Consider the following 27433-nt stretch of genomic DNA (forward strand, 5'->3'; position numbering starts at 1 on the left):
TAGAAAAGGCAGTCCGGATGCAGGACTCGGTGGAGGTGCGTCAGAAGCCGCGCATAAAAATTAAGGAATTCTACGATCTATCTATGGAGGCCACCAAGACACATCACAGGGCCATGCTCAGCAGAACCTATGACGTAGGAGATAAAGCGGGCAAGTTACTGGCCGGGCTGGATTGCAGGGACAGGGCCCAGCGCGTTGTGATTGAGATTGAAACAGACTCACAATCCTGCCTTACTGCACCACAATTGCAAAAACAACAAGTGATGGACTGAATGTGGATCAATGTCACACACTCCCCCAGTCAAAAGATCTGGGCCCAAATCCATCGTTTTTTTGCACTCCACACCACCCTGGGTTAGACAATGGCGATATGCAAATCAGCTCTGACCCTGTTGCCCCATGGGAACAGTCCAGTCCGAACTACAAAAGCCATGTCCTTCCCAGAACGAAATCAAGCATCCGAGGACCGGACCGGTTTCGAGGTAACACCTCTCATCAGCCCGGCTAGCTTGACTCCAGTGGTGTGGAGTGCCTGGGACCCACGTCTGGGCATCCCCAGCGCACTTAGGGCGGCAATTGCAAAAACAACAAGTGATGGACTGAATGTGGATCAATGTCACACACTCCCCCAGTCAAAAGATCTGGGCCCAAATCCATCGTTTTTTTGCACTCCACACCACCCTGGGTTAGACAATGGCGATATGCAAATCAGCTCTGACCCTGTTGCCCCATGGGAACAGTCCAGTCCGAACTACAAAAGCCATGTCCTTCCCAGAACGGAATCAAGCATCCGAGGACCGGACCGGTTTCGAGGTAACACCTCTCATCAGCCCGGCTAGCTTGACTCCAGTGGTGTGGAGTGCCTGGGACCCACGTCTGGGCATCCCCAGCGCACTTAGGGCGGCAATTGCAAAAACAACAAGTGATGGACTGAATGTGGATCAATGTCACACACTCCCCCAGTCAAAAGATCTGGGCCCAAATCCATCGTTTTTTTGCACTCCACACCACCCTGGGTTAGACAATGGCGATATGCAAATCAGCTCTGACCCTGTTGCCCCATGGGAACAGTCCAGTCCGAACTACAAAAGCCATGTCCTTCCCAGAACGGAATCAAGCATCCGAGGACCGGACCGGTTTCGAGGTAACACCTCTCATCAGCCCGGCTAGCTTGACTCCAGTGGTGTGGAGTGCCTGGTGTTAGGCTTTGCACTCCGCAGGATTCACGTGCAGCAACAATGCTCCACCTCCGGACCGACCGAACACCCTGAAGTATAAACACAGGGTGCTCAGACGATACGGCGAGGGAAAAAACCCCATAAAGGGGAAAAAACCCAGAAAGAATAAAGAGGAGAAGGAAAGGGGCAGCAGGGATAAAGAAACTGTAAACGAATGACTCTAACCACCCTTTGCTGTATCTCCCGTCTTCCTTCCCCACTGTGAAAACGTTTGAGTTGTAAAAAGGATCCCAAAAGTATAGTGAAATGGCACTTCCCGTGCTTAAACAATATTTGAAACTTTAACACTGTTATCTGATTCGAACAGAAACAGATTAAGTCCTTCTTTACTTGCTGATGCCAAAAATACCCAAACACGGCAGTGTGTAGTTCAATCACTACCACACTCCGCTTTGGTAATTGCTTTGCCACAAATCCAATATGTTCATGAACCCTATGCCTTGGGTTCGTGACGGCAGTGTGGAGGTCCAACAATCCCCCCCTGCACTCCGCCACTCGAAGGTTGTATTCACACCAGTATGCTCGCTCCTCTATGAGATTATACCCAAAGAGCGAACGCTCGCAATGCCCAAATGTTTTCTCGCAGCAGCGAGCTCAATGCCAGATAATAAACAAAACAGTTCCTCGCAGCCGCGAGGCAAATCTCCAACCACAATAGTCTTTGTGACTTCGATATCGGAAATCACGTAAATGTTAACTTTGCTCCACACGCTAGCCAGCGCGCTATCAGAGAACCAATAAACCGCTCCCACAAATACCGGTCAGACTGGAACACACGGAGCCTCTGGAAAGGCGCCGTTCCGAGGAGCAGCCGCTGCCTAGGATCCTGAAAGAATTACTGACACCGGACTTCCTGGTCTACCGGCAGATATCCGGAATCCCCGCCGGGAACTCTGGGAAATGTAGTCCCGCGCCCAGGACCGCCGGTGATTGTAGTTCCTTGAGCAGGCGCGTTGGGCTAGATCCCGACAGTACGCCCTCCTCCCAAGCGCCTCCTAGGCCCAGGCTTTGCGGGGTATCTGTCGTGGAATGTTCGCACAGCTCGAGGAGCATGGACATTATGAACCGGTTCCCAGGAGTCCTCCTCCGCCCCATAGCCTTTCCATGAAACCAAGTACCATAGGACACCCCTGCGAAACTTGGAGTCTTGTATGGACCTCACCTCATACTCCAGATTCCCATCCTTAGCCAGCACCGGAGGTGCAGTTCTGCGTGAGGTAAGAGCTTTTTTCAGCAACTGAACATGAAAAACGGGGTGGATTCGTAAAGTGTTAGGCAACTTCAATTTGTATGCCACAGGATTGATGCGGCGCACCACAGGATATGGCCCAATGAAGCGCGGATGAAACACGCTTCGGAGCTTGAAACGAATATATTTGGTCGAGAGCCAAACCTTGTCTCCTACCTCGAACTGAGGACCAGGTATCCTATGTCTGTCCTCCCACCGTTTGTATGTTTCTTTGGCCTTTAGCAAATGTTTTTGCACTGTGCTGTGTATTTTTCTTATCAATAGCACCCGCTCTTTTACCGAGGGTTGATCGTTTACCTCTTCCGGTATATGTATCGGCAGAGTACGTACATCATACCCATAATTTGCTTTGAATGGGGACATTCCTATGGAGCTATGCCAGGCGTTGTTGTAGGCCATCTCCGCCATCCACAACAACTCCACCCAAGACCCATGTGCCTCCTTCGAGTAACATCGCAAGTACTTCTTTAGAGTCTGATTTAGACGTTCTGTCTGTCCATCAGTTTGAGGATGGAAGCTAGTAGATAATGCTGTTTCTATGCCCAATGCACGACACCATACTCTCCAAAATCGAGCAATGAATTGTGGCCCCCTATCAGACACAATGACTCTTGGAATGCCATGCAAACGAAAAACTTGTGATGCCATTATCTGTGATGTTTGACTAGCTGAGGGGAGGTTCACACAAGGTACGAAATGGCCCATTTTCGTCAAATTGTCCACAACCACCAGGGCTGCGGTGTTCCCTTGATCTTTTGGGAGGCCTGTGATGAAATCCAAACTAATGTTTGACCATGGGCGATCAGGCGTGGGCATCGGCATTAACAACCCTTTCTTTTTTGATGTTTCCCCCTTGCTTCTAGCACAGACTTCACAGCTGCCCACCCATTGAGTGGTGTCCTTCACAAGAGTCTCCCACCAGAAATGCCTTCTAAGCAAATTCACAGTCTTTGTGATCCCTGGATGTCCCGCCGCAGGAGCTTCATGACACCAACTGAATGCCTTCTTTCTAATCTCCATGTTAGGCAGAAACAAGCGCTCTCCATAGAAGGGTAAGCCCTGCCTAATCTTCCTGTCTGGTTTGGCAGAAGCCCAACGAACCCAATAGTCCGTGGACCTAGAGTCTTTTATGTCCTCCAGAAACTTCTCAGCTCTCACTACACAAACCACCTTCGTGGAAGGAATTATTGACTGTTCTTCGGCATTTTGTCCGGCGGGGATTCCCTGTCTAGAAAGGGCATCCGCTTTTCTGTTCTCCGAGCCAGGACGAAAGGTTACAACAAAGTTGTACTCGGAAAAGAATAACATCCACCGCATCTGCCTTTGCGTGAGGTGTCTAGCAGCGGACATATACTGGAGATTCCGGTGATCTGTGTACACCGTAACTGCATGACTTGCTCCCCACAGATACGGTCTCCACTCCTGGAAAGCCTTTTTTATTGCCAAGAGTTCTTTTTCTGCGATTGAATAGTTGACCTTAGCCGAACTCAGTTTTTTCGACAAGTAGGCAACAGGATGAAGCTGACCAGTATGTACGTCTCTCTGAGACAGGATCGCACCTATGGCTTCATCCGAAGCGTCAGCTTCCACGATAAATGGATGTTCCAGAACAGGATGCGCCAACACTGGAGCGGTAGTAAAGGCCTTTTTTAGCGCCTGAAAAGCTTGCTCAGCCTCCACTGTCCACTCAAATAACCTCCCTTTCCTTAACAGCCTAGTGATAGGGACAGCGGTTTGGGAGAAGTGTACAATGAACCTGCGATAATAGTTGGCAAACCCCAAAAAGCTCTGTACCTCTTTCACATTCTTAGGGGCTGGCCAATCCCTCACCGCCTGTACCTTCCTTTCTGACATCTGTAATCCTTCAGGACTAAGATTCACACCCAAAAATTCCACCTCATGCACCCCGAACTCACATTTACTCAGCTTTACATAGAGATGGTGTTCTCTCAATTTATCCAGGACCTTGCAGACATGGTTCGTGTGGCATGAAACTTCTTGAGAATATATCAAGATGTCATCTATATACATCACCACAAATTGATCTACGTATTCTTTTAGCACATCGTTTATGAAAAACTGAAATGCTGCTGGGGCGTTACAAAGCCCAAAAGGCATCACTAGGTATTCATATAAACCAAACCGTGTTTTGAACGCCGTCTTCCACTCATCCCCTTCCCTTACTCTAACCAGGTGATATGCCCCACGTAAATCTAAACGGGTGTAAATCCTGGCCTCTCTCACCTGGTCGAGCAAGACTGAAATGAGTGGAAGAGGGTATCGATTACGAATGGTGTTCTTATTCAATGCCCTGTAGTCCACACATGCTCTCAAGTCCCCATTGGCCTTCGATATAAAGAAAAGAGGGGAAGCTGCGGGAGAACGAGAGGGGCGTATAAATCCCAATCGAGTATAATGGTCAATGTACTGCTTCAGATGGGAGGTTTCGGGCACAGACAAAGCATACACTCTACAAGATGGTAACGATGCCCCCTCCACTAAATCAATACGACAGTCGTATTCCCTATGAGGGGGCAGAGTTTCTGCCTTCACCTCACTAAACACATCACTGTAAGAAGCGTATACTCCTGGTAGCTTGACGTCCTTTTCCGCAGCAGTGGCTGCCAAAAATGGTGTAGCTAACACGGAGACATTAGCAGACATACAAGGAGTTAAGTGGTCCTTACAGGTCTCTGGGTCAAACTGTATAGATTTTGACTGCCAATTCACCACAGGGTTATGTTTATGCAGCCAAGGCATGGCCAAAATAATCTCGTACTGCGGAGCATCTATGATATTCAATGTTAACACCTCAGAATGCACATACCCTTGCGTCACCATTGATAACCCCAAATCACCAGTCCTCTCCGTTATCTGACCTGAGGTTAAAGGCTGCCCATCCACTGCCAACACATCTTCCGGTGTCTCCCTAAGAACTCGAGGCAATTCTAGACGTCTTACCAGACCCTCGTCTACAAAATTACCAGTCGCCCCTGAGTCCACCATCACCATTACTGGACATCTTTCTAACTCATTTTCTAGCGTCATCACCACCACCAAGTGAGGCTCTGTTTCCTCATCACCCGAGGAGGACAGGGAGGTAAGCTTCCATGCTTGTTCTCCGTCTACTCCCGCTGTGCGGTCCTCCTTCTGTTCGTTCTCTGGTACAGTTTTAGACACCGCGACTTTCTTAAACCTACTAAAAGTCCCTGATGCTTTTGGTTTAGAAGGACATTCCCGGACGTAATGCCCCTTCTTACCACAGTACATGCACAAGCCCTCTACCCTTCTGGCTTCTCTCGACAATGGTGCTCTAAGAGCCCCTATCTCCATTGGTTCAGACGTAGCGTCCGTACCCCCGGATGCTTTCCTAGGGTTTCTGTCAACAAAGTACGCTCCTCTTTCCCACCGTCTCCTATTACTACCCCTGTCCGTTAATCTACTGTCTAACCTTAACACCAGGTTTACCATGTCCTCAAAAGTAGTGGGCTGAGGATCCACCTGCGCTACTACATCCTTTAAATCATCATGTAACCCCTGATAAAACAAAGATAGTTTTTTCTCCTCTGGCCATGATGCTTCTACCACCAGCCTATTGAAGGCCGTTAGATATGTTATCAACTCTCCTCTACCTTGTCTTAATGTCAATAGCTCACGATCCGCACAGAAAGTGGTGGCTCTTCGGTCAAAGACCCTCTCAAATTCCTTTTTGAACTCTGCCCAATTAGATAAAAGAGCATCATCACGTTTCACCAATGGTACCACCCAATCAGCTGCATCCCCAATCAAATAAGAAATCAAAAATGCCACCCTTGAATGATTTGTGGGGAACGAGGACGGTTTACAGGAAAAATGCATGAGCACCTGTGTCATAAACACATGCACCTTACGTGGATCCCCTGAAAACCGTTCAGGAGTAGCCAATGGAATGGGTGGGGGTACAGTAACCTGAACATTAGAAGACAATGCGGAAGCGTTGAACGGGTTACCACTCAAACGCTCCACCTTCTCACGCAAAGCTGCGGTCTCAGCCTTGGAAGAGGCCAGCTCCTGCTGTACCAAAACCAAGGCTTGTAACACATCCTCCATGGACGCCATTGCTGCTACATATGAATCAGGCAGAGTGTATTTCTTGGGTCAGTAATTCTGTTAGGCTTTGCACTCCGCAGGATTCACGTGCAGCAACAATGCTCCACCTCCGGACCGACCGAACACCCTGAAGTATAAACACAGGGTGCTCAGACGATACGGCGAGGGAAAAAACCCCATAAAGGGGAAAAAACCCAGAAAGAATAAAGAGGAGAAGGAAAGGGGCAGCAGGGATAAAGAAACTGTAAACGAATGACTCTAACCACCCTTTGCTGTATCTCCCGTCTTCCTTCCCCACTGTGAAAACGTTTGAGTTGTAAAAAGGATCCCAAAAGTATAGTGAAATGGCACTTCCCGTGCTTAAACAATATTTGAAACTTTAACACTGTTATCTGATTCGAACAGAAACAGATTAAGTCCTTCTTTACTTGCTGATGCCAAAAATACCCAAACACGGCAGTGTGTAGTTCAATCACTACCACACTCCGCTTTGGTAATTGCTTTGCCACAAATCCAATATGTTCATGAACCCTATGCCTTGGGTTCGTGACGGCAGTGTGGAGGTCCAACAATCCCCCCCTGCACTCCGCCACTCGAAGGTTGTATTCACACCAGTATGCTCGCTCCTCTATGAGATTATACCCAAAGAGCGAACGCTCGCAATGCCCAAATGTTTTCTCGCAGCAGCGAGCTCAATGCCAGATAATAAACAAAACAGTTCCTCGCAGCCGCGAGGCAAATCTCCAACCACAATAGTCTTTGTGACTTCGATATCGGAAATCACGTAAATGTTAACTTTGCTCCACACGCTAGCCAGCGCGCTATCAGAGAACCAATAAACCGCTCCCACAAATACCGGTCAGACTGGAACACACGGAGCCTCTGGAAAGGCGCCGTTCCGAGGAGCAGCCGCTGCCTAGGATCCTGAAAGAATTACTGACACCGGACTTCCTGGTCTACCGGCAGATATCCGGAATCCCCGCCGGGAACTCTGAGAAATGTAGTCCCGCGCCCAGGACCGCCGGTGATTGTAGTTCCTTGAGCAGGCGCGTTGGGCTAGATCCCGACACCTGGGACCCACGTCTGGGCATCCCCAGCGCACTTAGGGCGGCAATTGCAAAAACAACAAGTGATGGACTGAATGTGGATCAATGTCACACACTCCCCCAGTCAAAAGATCTGGGCCCAAATCCATCGTTTTTTTGCACTCCACACCACCCTGGGTTAGACAATGGCGATATGCAAATCAGCTCTGACCCTGTTGCCCCATGGGAACAGTCCAGTCCGAACTACAAAAGCCATGTCCTTCCCAGAACGGAATCAAGCATCCGAGGACCGGACCGGTTTCGAGGTAACACCTCTCATCAGCCCGGCTAGCTTGACTCCAGTGGTGTGGAGTGCCTGGGACCCACGTCTGGGCACAGGGTCAGAGCTGATTTGCATATCGCCATTGTCTAACCCAGGGTGGTGTGGAGTGCAAAAAAACGATGGATTTTGGCCCAGATCTTTGGACTGGGATGAATGTGTGACATTGATCCACATTCGGTCCATCACTTGTTTTGTTTGCAATTGCCGCCCTAAGTGCGCTGGGGATGCCCAGACGTGGGTCCCAGGCACTCCACACCACTGGAGTCAAGCTAGCCGGGCTGATGAGAGGTGTTACCTCGAAACCGGTCCGGTCCTCGGATGCTTGATTCCGTTCTGGGAAGGACATGGCTTTTGTAGTTCGGACTGGACTGTTCCCATGGGGCACAGGGTCAGAGCTGATTTGCATATCGCCATTGTCTAACCCAGGGTGGTGTGGAGTGCAAAAAAACGATGGATTTTGGCCCAGATCTTTGGACTGGGATGAATGTGTGACATTGATCCACATTCGGTCCATCACTTGTTTTGTTTGCAATTGCCGCCCTAAGTGCGCTGGGGATGCCCAGACGTGGGTCCCAGGCACTCCACACCACTGGAGTCAAGCTAGCCGGGCTGATGAGAGGTGTTACCTCGAAACCGGTCCGGTCCTCGGATGCTTGATTCCGTTCTGGGAAGGACATGGCTTTTGTAGTTTGGACTGGACTGTTCCCATGGGGCACAGGGTCAGAGCTGATTTGCATATCGCCATTGTCTAACCCAGGGTGGTGTGGAGTGCAAAAAAACGATGGATTTTGGCCCAGATCTTTGGACTGGGATGAATGTGTGACATTGATCCACATTCGGTCCATCACTTGTTTTGTTTGCAATTGCCGCCCTAAGTGCGCTGGGGATGCCCAGACGTGGGTCCCAGGCACTCCACACCACTGGAGTCAAGCTAGCCGGGCTGATGAGAGGTGTTACCTCGAAACCGGTCCGGTCCTCGGATGCTTGATTCCGTTCTGGGAAGGACATGGCTTTTGTAGTTCGGACTGGACTGTTCCCATGGGGCACAGGGTCAGAGCTGATTTGCATATCGCCATTGTCTAACCCAGGGTGGTGTGGAGTGCAAAAAAACGATGGATTTTGGCCCAGATCTTTGGACTGGGATGAATGTGTGACATTGATCCACATTCGGTCCATCACTTGTTTTGTTTGCAATTGCCGCCCTAAGTGCGCTGGGGATGCCCAGACGTGGGTCCCAGGCACTCCACACCACTGGAGTCAAGCTAGCCGGGCTGATGAGAGGTGTTACCTCGAAACCGGTCCGGTCCTCGGATGCTTGATTCCGTTCTGGGAAGGACATGGCTTTTGTAGCTCGGACTGGACTGTTCCCATGGGGCACAGGGTCAGAGCTGATTTGCATATCGCCATTGTCTAACCCAGGGTGGTGTGGAGTGCAAAAAAACGATGGATTTTGGCCCAGATCTTTGGACTGGGATGAATGTGTGACATTGATCCACATTCGGTCCATCACTTGTTTTGTTTGCAATTACTGCACCACAAGACATAGCGGATGCTTTTGGCCAGTACTACCAGTCGCTTTATGCGTCCCACACAGCGCATACGGAGGAGGAGGCTTCCTCTCTCTTAAATGATATCTCGATGCCACTCCTTACTGAGGAGGAATGCTCCGATCTCGAAATTACAGTGGCTGAGGTCGAAAATGCCATACATGACCTGCTTGAGGGAAAAGCGTTGGGCCCCAACGGTATCCCCATAGAATTGTTCAAGCTCACGGCGAGCAAAAGTGCACCCTTTCTCACCAAAATGTACCGGGAAAGTAAAAAAGGGGGTATCCTTCCTGAGAATCAAAAGCTAGCCAACATTGTTGTCATTCACAAAGCAGGCAAGCCAGTCAGCAAATGTTCATTCTATAAGCCTATTTCATTGCTTAACTGTGAAGCGAAATTTCTGGCGAAGGGTCCTGCCACTTACTTGCTCAGGGTCCTGACCCGCCTGGTCCATACGGACCAATCAGGATTCATGCCTGTAAGAAATACCTCCCTCAACCTGCGCAGGCTCCACGGCGTGATAGGCAGGGTTGCCACAATCAGGGAAGATGCTGTTGTGGTATCTCTGGATGCTGCATCTGCATTCAACACCATCGAATGGCCCTACATGTTTGCTGTGCTCCGCAAATTGGGTTTTGGACCCGAATTTGTCAACTGGTTGTGGCTTCTGTATCACCAACCCCTTGCTCAAGTAATCGTCAACAATAGGAAATCCCAAGTTTTTGTTCTCGGCAGGGGCACCAGACAGGGCTGTCCCCTGTCACCGCTTCTCTTTGCTTTTGCCCTGGAGCCTCTGGCGACGTGGGTCCGACAAGACCCCGCTATCAGTGGCCTTAGGTGGATATCGGGCTGGGAGGACGGCATCTCACTCTATGCAGATGATATCTTGCTCTACATGGCCTCACTGGCGGCATCCTAAATGTGGTCTTGGATATATTCCAAGTCTTTGGTAGGTTTGCGGGATATACGATAAACTGGTCTAAATCAGTGCTCTACGGCGAACGGCCCTCGCTCCCTCAGGGTTGCTAATTTGCGTCTTAAATCAGACGTCCAAAACTGGAAGTCGCTCTCGTCCACTCTTTTGGGGCGCGCTGTCCTCTCCAAGATGATTTCCCTTCCTAGACTTTTGTATTCTCTGCAGAACACCCTACTCCCGGTCGCCACCTTGTACTTTAAAAACTCGACTGCATCGTGTGAGATCTGCTGTGGGAGGGTAAACCACCCTGTATTGCAACACACATACTTACGCTAGGATGGTTTGATTGGGGCATTGGGCTCCCGAATATTAATAGGTACTATTGGGCCTTGCAACGTGCAGCAATTAACCAATGCATATATAGATCACAGGACGATCCGGCCTTTCGGATCAACAGGCGGCTGCTCCCGGTGGCGGTTTCGAGGGTGCGTTGTACGCATGCCCTTTGAGACCAACTTTAACTGGCCTGACTGGGCATGCAGTGCATATATGGAAGGTGGCCAATCGGGGTCTGGGTGGGAGGGTAAACTCACACAGACCACGCCACTCTGGCACTGTGAACAATTGGGTAGGCTGATCCGTTCGAAGGGATTTGACAGATGGGACCTTATAGGTATTCCAAGGTGGGGGATCTATGGAAGTCGGTTGAGGTGGTCCCCTTTCCTCGATTGCAGCAGGTGTATGAATTAGCCGAGTCCGAATATTTTAGATATCTCCAAATTAGGCATGCCCTACTCGCAGTTCTCCCCAAGGGTGGCGCTCTCCCTGAATCCTCCCCACTTGAAGACAGGATCCTGGACGGCGGCTTACCAGAAGAAGCCATATCCCTCATCTACAAAAAAAACATCAACAATATGGCCAATCCCCTGACCCGCTTGAGAGCCAGGTGGATCACGATGTTGCAGGTATAGATGATGAGGCGTGGCAAGCAGCGGTGGCCTCCCCCTGTGAGGTGGCCATTTCCTCTCGACTCTGCCTGATTCAGTTAAAGCTTCTCCACAGATCCTACCTGTCAGGGCCTTTGATGGTTCGCATGGGTTACACCCTGGACAATAGCTGTGCGCAACAATGTGGGCAGGAGGGCACCTTTATCCACACTCTTTGGGAGTGCGCAGTGATCCAGCGGTATTGGGACAGGGTGGTGCGCCAACTGGAGGAGCCACTGGGGCAACAGATCCACTGTAATATTAAGTTGGCATTGTTTTTTTTTTGTTATAATTTTTATTTTATTGAAGAAAAAGAACCAACACACAAGGCAATGAAACAATACATTCGGACATGTGTTCAAGGAGGAGTGCAACTGCATGACAGTGTAATACAGACATCATTGGTGCAAAAAGGGGGGGGGGGGCAAGTGGGGAAACAAAATCAGTAAACATAAGTTACACATGACTGGAATGCCGGATCAGGGGGAAAGGGAACCTTCCGGGGTCTCCACGAAAGGAGGCGTGCATATATTTCCACGGTAGGAGTTCCACTGACTCCAAATTTATTCCATTTCCTAGGTCTACCCCGTGCAACATACACCGTCTTCTCCCTAAACATACACCAGTCCATGTTCTCCTTCCATGCCAGAACCGTGGGCGGCCGCTGGGCGCCGCACAACTGGGCGATGTCTCTCTTGGCAATTATATTTCCAAGGGTCGCCCACTGCATCTACGCCACATCATAGTCATTCGGTTCCCAGACATTCAACAGGCAACGCATAGCTTCAGGCAATAAAGCCACCCCCGTGACTCTTTCCATCACAGCATGTACATGATTCCAGTACACCACCACCTCTGGACACTCCCAAATTGTGTGGAGGAAGGTTCCAATCAGTCCACAACCACGCTTACATAACCTATCTCCTGAATAGCCCATATGCATCAGGCGCGGTCCAGTAACGTATATCCGATGTAGGATTTTAAGCTGAACGAGTCGGAGACGGGCCGGAATCGCGACCTCTTTAGGCGAGGATAGCGCCGACTGCCAGTCCTCGTCGTCCAGCTCCAAACCGTCGCTGGTCCAAGCCTCCCTGAGCCGCACCAACAGATCTGCTCGATTATTAATCAGTTTCTTGTATATCAAAGAGATAGTGCTGTCGGAAACGTATCCGTCAAGCACCCGGTCTTCTAATGGGGAGGATTCGGGGATGTCGGTACCTTCAGAACATACCGAAGTCAATGCGTGGGTAATCTCTGCATAACGGAAGAATTCCCTATCACTCAGCTCATGCTCCACCTTCAGTGCCTCAAAGGTCTTGATTTTACCCTTGACCCACAGATCACTCACCTTACTGATACCAATCATATCTCACTTGTCAAATCCTTTTGTCTTCCACAGGCAACCCAATCTTTCAGACGCGTAAAGCGGAGTCGCACGGGTCAGTCGATCCCTCCATCCTGTTGCCGCATTCGCATCATGCCACACTCGTACCGCTATCTCAATCAGAACATCAGAACGTCATACAGTAGGGGTAAAGCGCCGACGCGCGTTTCGGAAGTAAAGAGTAATTTAAGAAAGTCCTTCATCAGGGCGCATATGTTCTATCCAGAGATCTGCGCGGTCTTTGAGATCCAATTTGGTAAATCAAAGTCAATGTAGGTTTTTATTCATATTCTCTGTTTAGGGATGACGAAGCATATCTGTAAATGATGTGAAAACAGGTACGAAGAAACCAGCTTGGTGTTCAGCGTAACGGAAATAAATGTGCAAGATGGAGAAATTCAAAAGGTGTCCTCCTGTTTGTAAGTGAGGAAACAGATATAGAGGATTCAGTTAAGAATACAGCGCAGTCATAGAATGTTCTTGGTACGTAAAAGCAAATATATGTCACGGAAGAATTCCACAGTTATTCTCCTGAAAGCGTATGAGGATACGCATGCAGTGGTTCTATTTAAAATTTGAGCATACGGGATCAAGAGGTCATAAATCCTAGAGGCGCTCTGACCTGTTCAGTTTGAAAGGCGCATGGAATACATCGATTCAGTGGCGGGCAGCCTCCGCGTGCGTCCACACCCAGGAACGCAATTCACCCCCAAAAGTAATATCCGACCACAGTGCTTTGCAATGCAAGTTGATAGTGTTGGGTGCAATTTGATAGTGTATAAGATAATGGGCCTGCCTATGATTAAATGCTCATTTTCAAATGTTTGGTTACTACAGAAAATTATACAGTTACCATCTAACCGGAAGCTCTGGGAGAATATTGTTTCTGGACAATATGACCTGACTAAGGCAATAGAAGTCTTTTTTGCCATTTAGATCTGTAGAAAACTTTTTTAGTCCTGAAGAAGGTGAAAATATCAAGGTGTCACTGAAACGCCGCTTCAACTGTTTTTTGAAGTTTTTAACCTATTTGTATGATATATTTAGATTGTAACCTCCAGTGGGAGGAGTGTTATTGTGTTCATCGTATGAACAAGTGATTCATAATGTATGTTTATAAATATACTTTTTATTTCAATAAATTGCTCTTTAATATACATTTTTTTAATTAATTTTTTGTTTTGTGCTGGATATTCTTCATGCTAGATCAGGTGGTTTCTCACATAGATACTTGTGTGAGATTAAATGATATACTGACATAGACACTTGGTCCAATGAGAGGTATTTTGCCCTCCTGATATTAGATTGTAGGGACTTTGTTTCTTTTGTCTTGACAGCTTCTTTATTTGCAACACAGTCTCTCCTTGGCATCCCTGATTTGCCACGGTCTCTCACTTCACCTTGTCTCACCGCACATTACCAGATGCCTCCCTCTGCCCAGTCTTGTCGTTTCAGCAGCCCCTAACTGCTGCGTTTCTGGTTACAGAAGCTGCTGCCTGTCCATCCTTGACCCCTCACCCTTCCTGTACTAGTTCTCCTGGGCGCAATTCCCACTTGTGACTCTCAGCCACTGGCCAAGCGAAAGGGTAGTTTGAAGGAGGAAGCTTGGAGGGAGCTGATCGATTATAGCACTGTCAAGAACAGCTCGAAGTTCTGGAGCATTGTGATAGGCCCCTTGTTGACCAGGATGGGGGGGGGGGCTAGATTCACACATCACAGAGGAGGAGTGGGTACTTCATTTTAAATCTATGTTTGATTGCCTTCAGGTGCCTAACCCCCAAAAAAGCGGGGATACAAAGGATTCAGTATTAACCTTTGGTAGGGGTGAGATCCTGGATGGCATTACAGGTCTATCCATCAATAAAGCACCAGGGCCAGACGGGATCCCCCCCAGACTTATTCAAGGCAGATCCTCCATTCTGGGCACCAATACTGGAAAACATTTTTTAATGCAACAGCAAAGAGTGGTTGCCCGAAGTCTTGCGCATCTTCAACCATAGTCCCTGTTTTTAAGAAGGGTAACAGAAATAGTACCCAATGTTATAGACCGATCTCGCTTATTGATTCTATGGTTTAAGTGATAGGTTGTATTCTCCTAAAGAGACTATCAACTTGGGCAGACAAGCATAAGATGATGTCGGATGTCCAGTATGGGTTCCGGCCGGGACGCTGTACCATTGCTCAGTGTCTTAATCTATCGATGATACTGAGCAAGTATACGGTTGCTCGTACCGGGTCTATTCACTTTGCCTTCATGGACTTGTCATCTGCGTTTGACTGTGTAAACAGGGACAACCTGTGGCAGTCCATGAGGGCAATGGGGTTGGAGAGCGGTATCAAAATAGGGAAGAGACCAATGGGAGCTATGCTGCAAGTGTACCAAGCTAAAAGCTTGGCCATAGCTACCTATGGTAGTGAAATTCGGGGCTACATTGCCGCAGATCACCTCCAGGTAGTGGAAAACGATTTTTTGAAACGCTTATTGTGTGTCCCACGTGGAACATCTGATTTAGCGGTCCACAAAGAATTGGGGGTCTCCTACCTAAGTGATGCTCTTGCCCTGCGTCCGTTTACTTTCTGGTTAAAGTGTTGGCTGAATGAAGATCTAACCCTCACCCATTTGCTTTTAAGAGAATGTATGACCCTAGATAACTCCCCTTGTTGAAATACATCAAAAAAGTGGGCTTAATTGGATCGGGCGGGTGACTTATTTTCCAATCCTGATGCTATTACCAGAAAGGATGTAGAACTAACCAAGACTGCCTTTCTGAATCGAAGGAAAGTAGACAGAGAAGCTGTGGAGGTTCAGAAACCTAGTGTCCGATTGTATTTAATGCTTAAATCAACGCCATTGACGGACCCTTATCTTTTGGGGCCGCAGACTACACACAAGATATTCCTTTTAGCCAGGTTTCGGATGAATTTATTTCATCTTTTGCTAGCAAGACCTAAGGGGGTAAACGGAGGCCAAGTGTTAGCTACCTGCGGCTGCGACGGAAAGTCTCTGCAGGATCTGCTGCACTTTGTGTTTTTCTGTAAATTGTATGAATTTCCCCGCAGGCATTTTTTAGTTTCTATTTTAAGAAAGATGAATTTTAGAAAAGTCAGACCAGCTCTTGTGTATCGCCAGTTGTTGAAGGATGATTGTATTTTCTTTATAGTAGGATTTTTAAAAGCATCTGAAATCAAGGATTTGTATGGATTTGTAAATTCTGTATATAAAGATGTGTTTTTAGCAAGATCTATTGTATGGTACTGGACCTTTTCTTGTAAATTCTGTATTGATGTATAAATTGTTTCATGTATTGTATTTGTGTCACTTTTATGGTTTTCCAAACAAAAACAGGATAAAGTTTATGTAATGAATAGACTCTCAGCCACTTTTCGCCTTCTCTTACAGATCTCTTGCCCCCGGCTTCAATGGCGGTGGAGAATGTAGAGGAGCATGGTGTCTCCATCTCTTGGCAGCCCCCAGAGGACAGCGCTGGGCAGGAGATGCTCGACGGCTACGCAGTGACATACATCTCCTTCGACGGCGCTTTCCGAAGGACGGACTTCATGGAAGAGAGCCGCTCTTCGCACTATCTGCGGGCGTTGGCACCGGGCAGGGCCTACAATATCTCAATCTTCACCGTCAAGCGCAACGTGAACAATAAAAATGACATCAGCCGCCCCATTACGCTTGTCACTCGCACAAGTACGTATGGTAAATAAGGTGTGCATCGAACAGTCACTGCTAAAACGACATTTGGCGAGACAGTTTAGTTCAAAAAGCACAGTGATCGAGCGCAAATGTTGTGTTTTGCACCAGTCGGTGGGTGTGCAAATGTTTTGCCACTGGACTTATGTCCAATTTTTGGTGCATTGTTCCACTGTGCCCGAGCAAGTGTATGACATCTAGCCAAGCATGTGCAAGCAAAGGGGACTTAAAAATTTGCGAGCTGCGACATGGGACCATCTGATTTATTGGAATAATATACAATACAATTTAAAACATGATGGAATCCTAATCCAAGTACATGAACGTAATTGCTACCGTAATTAAGAACCGCTTTCTCAAAATAGGACGCAATATTAATATATTTGAGTATCTTAATGTAAAGGCAGGAGCCCCAGAGTCACAAAGCAGCCACAAAGACACTTCATCGCATCTTCAATATCAGCCGTGTCCATCATCACTTAAACTGCGCTCCCATCGAGAAGACGCTGCGATTGAAGGCAGTGTTTGGCTTAATGCATTTTCACCCCCAATTAAGTGAACACTGCAGTCCAGAGATGCAACTAGAGTCAAATTTCGAGGGGGGGAGCTAAGAGAAAATTTCGGTGGGGGGCTTAATCTTTAGGCAATCGGCAGAGTGGAGCTGCAGGGGCTCTTAGTAGGGGTGAAATAACAACAAAGCCCCATTAACATGCACAAGGTCTTTTAAAGACCTGTGAACGGTTCGGGTGCGGCTGTGAGCGGGCCGGGGAAGTGTCTCATCCCGGGCTGCCACACACGCGGGGGGGGGACAGCTGAAGCCCTTTGAGGCCAATGGGTGTTGCGCGCCTGCTGCAGTCCCAATCCAGTCACTAGTGCTTGTTGCCCGACTAAGCCCATTCTCAGACGTATGGGCAGTGGGCACCACCTTATCATCAGGCAGGAGTTCATCATCTTTCGTTATCCCGCACGGAGGGCGCCATTAGGAGCACTCGCCCCTTTGCTCTCTGGCTCTTTCGCCGGACTGAGCTGCGTTGCCCACCCTGGCTAGCTTGTGCCATAGACATGTCAAGAGACCCTGTTAGTGCACTAGACAAGAATGTCAAGCAGATGCACGAGGCGTCTCCTCTAATTGTTAGAGCTTCACTTTACATACAGTGCTGCCACAGCCACCCCAGAAGCACTTCCTTCTTGCATGACTGTATTCATTTAGCAACACGCTTAGCTCTTGTCTGTAGGTGTCATTGTGAAGGCATATTTGCAGTCCTTAAATCTGTGCCAAACCTCAAAGATTGGTTGGACGTCGTCCTATTAAGTGTTGACCCTTATATCCTTTCTCATCCTGCCAGGGCCGCTTCCTGTCGACGCCTTCCAAGTACGCAACATCACAGCGCACTCCATTACGGTAACATGGGGCCTGCACAAGGGGGCGCACTCGACTGTCAGCAGGATCCGGGTGACCCTCCTCCATCCAGGGGACGAAGAGCACCGCCACAGGGATATACAACCCAGCACCAACAAATACACATTCTGGTGAGGAGCCGGGCAGCACCCACAAGATAGAGATTCACAAGTATGGACAGGAGAGAGGAAATCGTGGTTTGGGGTTTGGGGATGTGTGAATGGGACACAAAGAAGTGGGAGCAGAGAACTGGACAGCATGAGAGAAAGAACAAGTTAAGGATGTTGGTGAGACTAATGTGAAGAGCAGCTTTTGTGTTTAACATTATATTATACCCATTGATTGAAACATAACTTAGTGCTTTAAAGGAAAATACTATCTTAGCACGGGAAATAATAGATGGCCCTGATTACAACTAATGGGCTAATTCTGTTTTGGAGTCAAATTTAATTTGTACCTTAATCGGTAATCCAAGTTGTGCTAAATGTTTCCATGCACTTATTGGGTTATCTTTGCTCATAAGTGTGCTGCCGATTAAAATCTGAATGCAAAAGAAACAATTGAAGGGCGGAATGCTGGATAAGGATCTGGGTTAAATCCATCATTCTTTTGCTCAACACACCACCCCAGTTTGGACACAGTCATATATATATGGGGAAACGGCCACTACAACGAGGCCTTTTCCACGAATACCTTAACCACGCATGCAGTACAACGCATGCGTGGTTACCACGAAATCCTTTACCACGCATACCTTTACTACGAGGTATGTAGTAAAGGCATATGTGGTAAAGGTTAAAAGTTAAAAAAAAGGGGGCTTGGGGGGGTCTCCCCCCATAAATAAAACTCACCAGAAGTCACGTCGGGATATGCTGGCAATCAACGTCGTTTAAGAGAAAACGGAAAAAAACTTCCGCTTCCTCTTAACGACGTATGACGTCACAACGGAAGAATTCGAGGAAAAGCAAATGCGTAGAAATACCATTCCGTTGTAACGCATGCGTGGTAAAGGCATGCGTTGCAACGGAATGCGAAGTAAGAACATACAACCATATATATGCAAATCAGTCTTGACCCTGTTCCTTGTGGGAACAGACTCTATGTCAAAATGAATTCCCTTTGGGTTGTTTTAGGAAGAAGACACCAATTCTTACAGACTTCTAGACAAATACCATTCACTCTTTAGGACCTTTCAGTTGGAGCAATGCAAAAATACAACAAAAACAGTTCTATAAAAACAAAATGGATTCAAAGTGACAATTTATTCATCTAAAAACCAAGTTAAAAACAAATATCAAACACATTTTTATACTTCTAAAAAGAATTAGAATTAGAATTTTGGGAAAACAGACAGTAAAAAACGGAACAAATTAAATACACATTCTAGAACTAAACCTAAGCTATTCCTAAAAGTAATAAGGGAGGTGCAAAATCAAGGTAAAAGTTCTACAACAGTTAGAGTAATCCTTGTTCATTGTATATTGCACTTCTCCCCTTAGCTCAACGCGTTTCAACAGACATTAAAATACAGCCGCCTTCATCAGGAGTATATTGGCTGTCTTCCCAAAGTTAATTTCTTATTCCAATACTCGCGGATCTTTCTATGACGATTATCGTCCACACAAGAGTGATTGGCTATTACTTGAGATATTGTCTTAATTCTTTATCGTGATCCTTGCAGTAATAGGCCTACGCTGTAGATGAATCAGCCGTAGAAGAAAACGTATCAATATCGAATTGTTCTCTATGAAGGAAACTGTTTGGACTGCACGCGGGACGCCTCAAGCCACTACATGAAAGAAGCTGAGGTTAAAATCTCCCTTAAAAAGCGGACAGTGGATCAAGTGTCGATCTATTGAAGCTCTCTCAATTGATTCAAGAGAGGCCTCCGTACCGCGTGCAGAAACATTTCGTTTTCTGTTTATAAATCATACTATCGACGTTTAGTTCTTGGATAAACAATATCCAAAACTATTGACTCCACATTGCTGTTTAGCAAGGGACAATTCGATATTGATACATTTTCTTCTACGGCTGATTCATCTACAGCGTAGGCCTATTACTGCAAGGATCACGATAAAGAAATAAGACAATATCTCAAGTAATAGCCGATCACTCTTGTGTGGACGATAATCGTCATAGAAAGATCCGCGAGTATTGGAATAAGAAATTAACTTTGGGAAGACAGCCAATATACTCCTGATGAAGGCGGCTGTATTTTAATGTCCGTTGAAACGCGTTGAGCTAAGGGGAGAAGTGCAATATACAATGAACAAGGATTACTCTAACTGTTGTAGAACTTTTACCTTGATTTTGCACCTCCCTTATTACTTTAGGAATAGCTTAGGTTTAGTTCTAGAATGTGTATTTAATTTGTTCCGTTTTTTACTGTCTGTTTTCCCAAAATTCTAATTCTAATTCTTTTTAGAAGTATAAAAATTTGTTTGATATTTGTTTTTAACTTGGTTTTTATATGAATAAATTGTCACTTTGAATCCATTTTGTTTTTATAGAACTGTTTTTGTTGTATTTTTGCATTGCTCCAACTGAAAGGTCCTAAAGAGTGAATGGTATTTGTCTAGTAGTCTGTAAGAATTGGTGTCTTCTTCCTAAAACAACCCAAAGGGAATTAATTTTGACATAGAGTCAGTTCTGGTACCCTATCCCTTTGGTGTGGGGTCCCTCTCTCTTTTACTATAGAACCTTGTGGGAAGAGTCCAGCCCAAACTGCTAAGCCATTTCCTCCCTGGACCAGAAACAAGCATCCTGGGACCGGTTTCAGGTCCAGGGAGGACCTGGCTTGGCATTTCGGGCTGGACTGTTCCCACACGGAACAGGATCAAGACTGATTTGCATATGGCTGGGTCAAAACTGGGGTGTGTGATGAGCAAAATAATGATGGATTTAATCCACATCCTTGTGAATGGGGGCGAATGTGTGCACTGTCCAGCATTCCGTCCATCAATTGTTTCTTTTGCAGATTAAGGGGGTCATTACGATTGCGGTTTTTCCGCATCCTCGGGGCCGGCGGAAGCCACCGCCGGCCCCGAGGATGCGGAAAAACCGCCGCGGACTGACCAAAGACCCACCGCCACATTAGGATGGCTGGTGGGTCCTGGTTTCCGTCCGCAGCTTTTCCGCCATGGTCGGATTACAACCGCGGCGGAAAAGCTCTAATATGGTGACGGTGTCTTACAGACACCGTCCACCATATTAGGATGGCCAGTGAGTTATGCTTTTCCGCGGCGGGTTTCCGCCGTGGAAAAGCATACGGAACTTCACTGCGGGGGCCCGTTGCGGGCCCCCTAGGTGAAGGGGGGGTGGGGGGTGCACATGGGGGGTACCTATGGTACCCCCCTGCATTTGCATGCAGAAAGCGGCAGGCACCGCGCGGTGCCTGCCTCTTTCTGCATGCAAATGCAATGCGTGCATTTTTAACATTGCCGCGGGTGCAGCTTGAAGCTGCACCCGCCGCAATGTTAAAAATAGAGGATGTGACCGCCAGGGTGGCGGTCACATCCTAATTGCACAGGAGGGAACGCCGCATGCCATGCGGAGGTTCCCTCCTGCTCTGGGGTCGCGGACGGACGCAAGTCCGTCCGCGATCCTAATCGTCCTCTAAATCTGGCAAGAATCTTGTTGGCAGAAATCACAAAAAATAATTTTTCGGGGGCATTCTGGAACGCTTTCCGTTGTATGCAAATCACAATTTCGTGCTATTTGGCAACACGTGCCTTGCACGGTTTTATCTACTGTATTTTTGTGGTCAAGTAATGCAGGGTATACAATTAATTTATGGTGAAAATAGCACACGTATAGTTTATGCTTGTGGAAATAATGTCAGATTTCGAGTCCTGTTTCAGTCGCCAACAGGAGTTTACATCCAAAACTAAATTAGCTTCCCAGTTGTAATCAAGGTCAGAGAAGAGATAGAGAGAAAGATAAAGGTGCAAGCTTGATTTAGAGTTTGGCGGGCGGGTTACTCTGTGACAACCCTGACGGGTATCCCTTCCACCTAATTACAAATGAGTTGTATCTATCCTAAAGCACTTGTAATTAGGCGTCCACCAATCTCTAAATCAGGCCCAAAGTTGCCTTGATGACGTGTGCATTCAAAGGATATACTTTTTTTTCTTTCATCTGTTTATTAAAAACGTTATTGTTGTGAACGTAGATAGGAAGTGGTACATCATCTTAGAAAACACCATTCTAAGCTAGTAGGTAAATAACATATACGAATCACAAATTAGCTGTACATTAGCAGTTACTTCCGTCAAGTTTGCACATCTAAGCTTTACACATGACATTTCCTATCCATCATATGACCTCCACCCACCTTTCGGAATAATGCACAATCACATTGTGAAACAATAAAATATTCTTCTTTCACGATCACGAAAAGTCGGTACTTATGGCTTCACTCCGCCATTTCAGATTGATCCAGCTAGTACGCCAAACAATTTTGAAAAAAACAAACCCCTAACGTGGGAGAAACTATCGGGAAAGGGGTGGGAAGGGAAATAGGGCAGCAGAGAGATGTGGGAGGGAGTACATATGCCGGTGGACCCAAAGGGGATCCTAACAGCCATCCTATAGATGCACATCCTAATATTGACTAGAAGGAACCTCCCCATGTAGGGTGGGGGGGCTTCCGTCCACGCAGTAATTTGAAGCGCAGATCCAAGACACAACCAAATAGAATGTTCTACGTATCTGTTGTGGGGACGTCTGTGTGGCCATCCGGTAGCAACAACCCCTGTAGCACGCACAGCATAGTGTTCCATGCAGTGGAGATAGGGAATTTACATAATCCCATTGTGTCTTCTCGAACCAGATAAACTGCTTCAGCCTTCGCCCAATTCAGCAAGTAGAGGAACCATGCCTTTGTCGATGGAGGCTCAGTCGCTTTCCAGTAGCAAGTAATCAGTCAATTAGCCACAATGAAGCTCAGATCCAGAAACCGGGTGGACGCTTTTTGTTTTTTAGTTTTGGGGAAGACGCCAGTGATGCAGGTCTCCCATGTTTTCGATACTTCCCTGTCCGTGCACATGGCCAATGCCCCAAAAGCACCCTCCCAGTAAGCCCGTAAAGCTGAGCAAGCCCAGAGCATATGCAGGAGATCCGCTTCCGCCAACTTGCAGCGCGGACAGCACGCATCCTGTCTATGGAAATATCGATTAATCTAGTCTGGGGAAAGATAAGCCCTATGAAACAATGTAAAACTTGATCAGCCAAAAACAAGCGTTTCTGGAGACCTGCCTGTGAATTTCCAGGACCACAGACCATTCTTTCTCCGAGTAGGAATTCCCTTGATCAGTATCCTAGCTGGCTCGCAGCAGTGTTAAATCCGCTAAAGTATGTTCCCTGATCAACTCCGTGAACCACTTCACCAGGTGGCGCCCCGTACCCATAAAATGCACGTATTGCATCATAAGATGTATCGGGGGTTCCTGCGTGATCATACAAAGGATATGATATGAAAGGGAGCATGGAGAAGTGAGTGCTGGATGATCAAAAAGTTGTATCATGTGATAGACATTTGGTGGTACTGGCACATCCAGTCCCCCGCAATCCAAACTCATTACATGTGTGATATCCGCAGAAAAATATGCCACTGAGATTTCAAAGTGAACAGTAGTGTGCTTTATTTGGCAAAAGACAAACTATGCACAGGCTAAATATTACTACTTCATGTCAGTGAAACTGCTGGTGGAGCAAACCTGGAGTACATTGGTTCTCCTTCATTTCCAGCTGTTGTCTGCCTTGCATGAAACAGGAAATAATACTAGTACATTCTCTTGTAAACATGAAAAATATCATGGGGGTTGGCTAAGACCGTTATAATAATTAGTCTTTTTAAGGGGTCTTTTATTGCAGCAAGTGCAGGTGGCGCAAGGTTCCTCGTGGGCAAAACGTCTCTGAGCTGTTGTAAGGTGGAGGAATAGAGAGGACAAAATCATCAAAAGTTGAGTCCTCAGCCCAAAGTCCTTCGACTCGTTTTCTTCACCCTTCAGTGACCTTGGACACCAGTCTCCATCGAGGGAGCAAAAGAAGTAAAAGTTTTGAGCCATTGCCCATCTTTGTAGCCACATAATGAACATACATCTCAGTTGTCTGTGAAAAAGCCGGTCAGGTGGTTCCGCTTTCTGTAAGAACTTCCTTTTGGCCAGCATATGCTCTCCCTGACAGAGACATGAAGTTTAGACTCTCCTCATCTGATCGACATAGGAATTCATCCTTATACTCCACATCATTACAGACACGATTTCCAGCCCTGAAAGTTTCAACTAAAAATCATTCATTTCAGGGGGGGGCGCTAGAGGGCGCACGGCAAGATGGCTGCGCTGTAGTGCAGCTCTGCCAGCTGCCTTGCCAAACCTTCATTTATCCTGATCCCTAGACACCATTCACGCTCAAGAACCAGTGGCAACTGACATAAACCTGCAGGGAGGCTGCCGGAGGCATCTTTGCCGTGATCACCGCCCCGCTGCGCTTGACTGCTGGCTGGCTGAGCAGCGGCACTTTATGTAAAAGGGCGGCTGCGTGAGCAGATTGGCGTCCGTTGGAGCCCAGAGGCTGCCTGCGCATGCGAGTCTACAGAGTGAGGTAACGCTGCTAACTCTGATTGTGGCAGCGAGTGCCTGGGTGGCCCGCTCCTCCGGTGCAGTTTGGTCGAGGCAAACCGGGGTTGAATCTGTGCGGGCGGTGTGGTGTGTGAGGAGAACCATCCGCCCGTCTCCAGTATGCATTGCACATCCCTGCTGTGTGCCCCGCGAGCCTGCTGTGCACTGCCCGAGTGAAGAGGGCGAACTGCTCGGCAGACGAGGAGGTGTACAGAGCCTGTGATTGCAGTGTCCTCTCTCCGAAACAGCTGCGCACAGGGCTGGAGGCGCGAGACAGAGCTGGCCTGTAACCTACCATGGCAGCCGCGTGGGCAGTACATCGGCTGCCAGAGGCCTGAGGGCTGCCTGAGGGTCAGCGCAAACGTCGAAGAGTGTCGCTGGATATTCCCTTACCTAGAGGGCCCCCTTGTGGATCCGTCCTTCTGGTGAGGCCTTATTGCTGTGTAGTGTGGCTGGATTTGGGCGGGCAGCTGGAGGCTGTGGTGTGGGCTGTGCCCCCATCCTGAGTGGAGCTGAGTGGCTCGGGTGCAGCACTGCAAGCCTGCTGTAAGGAATTCGTGAGCAGCGACGAAGGTGGTTCCTGGCTTTGTGGCGACCTCTCCACAGGAGGTTGAGGACCCAGTGCGGGAGCGCGAGGAGAGGGGAACCTGGCAACGTGTAGAGACATTGTGTGGCCTGCTGCTGTGCAATACTGGCGTGGGGCAAAGAGCTCAAGAGAGGCGCAAAACACCAGGGTTGTACCGGCTCACTGTTGTGGCCCTATACTCACACTGAGTGGTGCTGTTGTTCACTTGTGCTGGCCTTCTGGACGGCGAGTTTGGCGATGTGGCCCCCTGTGTGGCACATACGACATGCCGACGAGCCACTTTGGTACCACATAGCGGCAGGCGCAGTTTGATTGCTGCAGCAAGATGTGAAGGCTAGTGGTTGCTTCCGCGGCCATACTGTAAAGGGTGGAGGCGTGAGGGGTGCTATCCTCTCCCCAAGTTGGGCACAGCTTGGTGGCCAGCTGCATTGTGGTACTGGACATAAAGAACGTCTGATCAAGTGCAGTGTCTCTACAAAAAGTAACGTGTGTCAGTGGTGCCCCTAAGCGTGAGGAGACCAGGACAAGCGCACTGTATTAGGAGGCTGCTGGGCACTACCGTGTTGCAGAGGGGAAAACGCAACATGGGTAAACCGGACAAAAATCAGCCACGCCTCAACTTTGACTTGCGAAAACCCAAGAGAGTGCAGCAGAGAGCAACATTGGACTATGAATTGGAAGCCCCCGCGGAATCCCCATCTCCCTGGAGACAACGCTAAGTGCAATACAGGCAAGCCTGCAGCCCATTGATGGGAAAATTGAGTCTTTCAGTGGTCGCGTGGACCACATATCTGCAAAACTAGACAAGCAGATAGGCGGCTCAGTGAATCCAAAAAACGCATATCGGATAGGGAAGATGTTCTGCTGCATGTGACTTCACAATCCCTGGATATGGAGGGAGTACTCACAGTGATTCAAGCCAGGAACGAGTACTTGGAGGCCAGATCTCGGTGCAATAATCTTCGTATCGTAGGCCTGCTGGAGTCGACCAATGTAGGCAAGCTGGAGACTTACATCGAGAATATGCTGAGGGAAAAGTTTCGGCACGGAGAGTCTATCACATCTGGTGATAGTGGAGAAAACTCATCGATCGCTTGTGGCTCGCCCCCCCAGAGATCCTTCTAGACCTATTATTGCTCGCCTCCTCAATTACAGAGACTGTGACTCGGTGCTGCGCCTGTCGCGCCAGAAAGGCACCATAACTTATCAGGGTAACTAACTGGCATTTTATCCTGATTTCATAGCCGCTGTCCAAGCAGCGAAGAAGGAATTTCAACCAGTTAAAAAAAAAATAATGGCAGAAAACGTGCAATATGCCATGCGTATCCAGCCCAGCTCTGCATCGGATCAGATGACAAAGCAAAGATTTTCACCAACCCCAAATAAGCCATGGAGTATGTAAAGACTGTAATGCATAAGAAGAAGGCCGTCCCGATGCTTCAGAAGACGAGGATTGACTCCAGCGGCACGTCATTCAGAAGGTTCTCTAACGAGTACTGTGACCAAATGGGATATGTTTCTTAACGTTGCTACATATGATGCCTCATGCTGGTAGGGGTGGGATCCGCCCTGGCGGGAACTATGGCTACATTTGTAGTCTACATCACATCATGTTTTTTGTTTCACGTTGGTTGCCTCTCAATCGGTCAATTTGTACTGTTTCACTGTTTGTCTGTTTCACATTTTGGAAATACTGTGTTTTGGGAGCACTGCTCCACTAGCCGGCCACCGCCCTTTACACCTAGGGAGCTCGTTGTGCGTCCCCAAATGGGTGCACCCCGAACTACGCTATATTCATATTTTACACTCGAAGGTTTCTGTTTACTCACTGGGATGGCTTTGGCAAGTTGGGTATTCTAAAGTGGGTGGGGGGATTGTGGTTACTGGGGTTCATTACTTGTGGTTGCTTGGCACGACAATTGTTGATAATGGGCACGTGTTGGTTTATGCAAGCAAGGGAACTCTGTACATCCCAGATGAACATAGATAATGATGCTGGCTAAAGATAGGGTTACGTGTCTATCATGGAATGTCCGTGGACTGAATTCCCCCAAAAACATTAACAGGTGTTTGCCTATCTGGACCACCACAAGGTTCAGATCGCTCTTCTCCAAGAAACACATCTAACTAAACACACGGAGGCCAAGATTGCTCTCAAGTGGGCGGGATATCTTCTGGCTTCGTCATACTCATATGCGCGAGGGGTCATGACGCTCATAAAGAGGGGTACTGCCTTCACTGAGATTAAAACATGTATAGATGACGGGGTGCTGCGCTATTGTGCATGGTAAATTGGGTATCTCGCTTCGAACTATAGTCAATGTGTATGGGCCTAATACAGAAGAGCT

The 27433-nt window shown here is 47.8% G+C and overlaps 1 protein-coding gene across 1 annotated transcript in view; it reads left to right on the forward strand.

The window, feature by feature from the left end:
• The window catches only part of SNED1 (sushi, nidogen and EGF like domains 1), a 2960801-nt gene that overhangs the window by 2372542 nt on the left and 560826 nt on the right, over positions 1 to 27433 (forward strand). Inside the window, exons 21-22 of the mRNA XM_086944023.1 lie at positions 16178 to 16474; positions 17824 to 18007. Coding sequence (XP_086800149.1) covers positions 16178 to 16474; positions 17824 to 18007 — 481 coding nt within the window. The remainder of the gene's footprint in view (positions 1 to 16177; positions 16475 to 17823; positions 18008 to 27433) is intronic.

The sequence above is a fragment of the Lissotriton vulgaris genome, chromosome 11 (assembly GCF_964263255.1).
Source record: "Lissotriton vulgaris chromosome 11, aLisVul1.2, whole genome shotgun sequence".
Lineage (NCBI taxonomy): Eukaryota > Metazoa > Chordata > Amphibia > Caudata > Salamandridae > Lissotriton > Lissotriton vulgaris.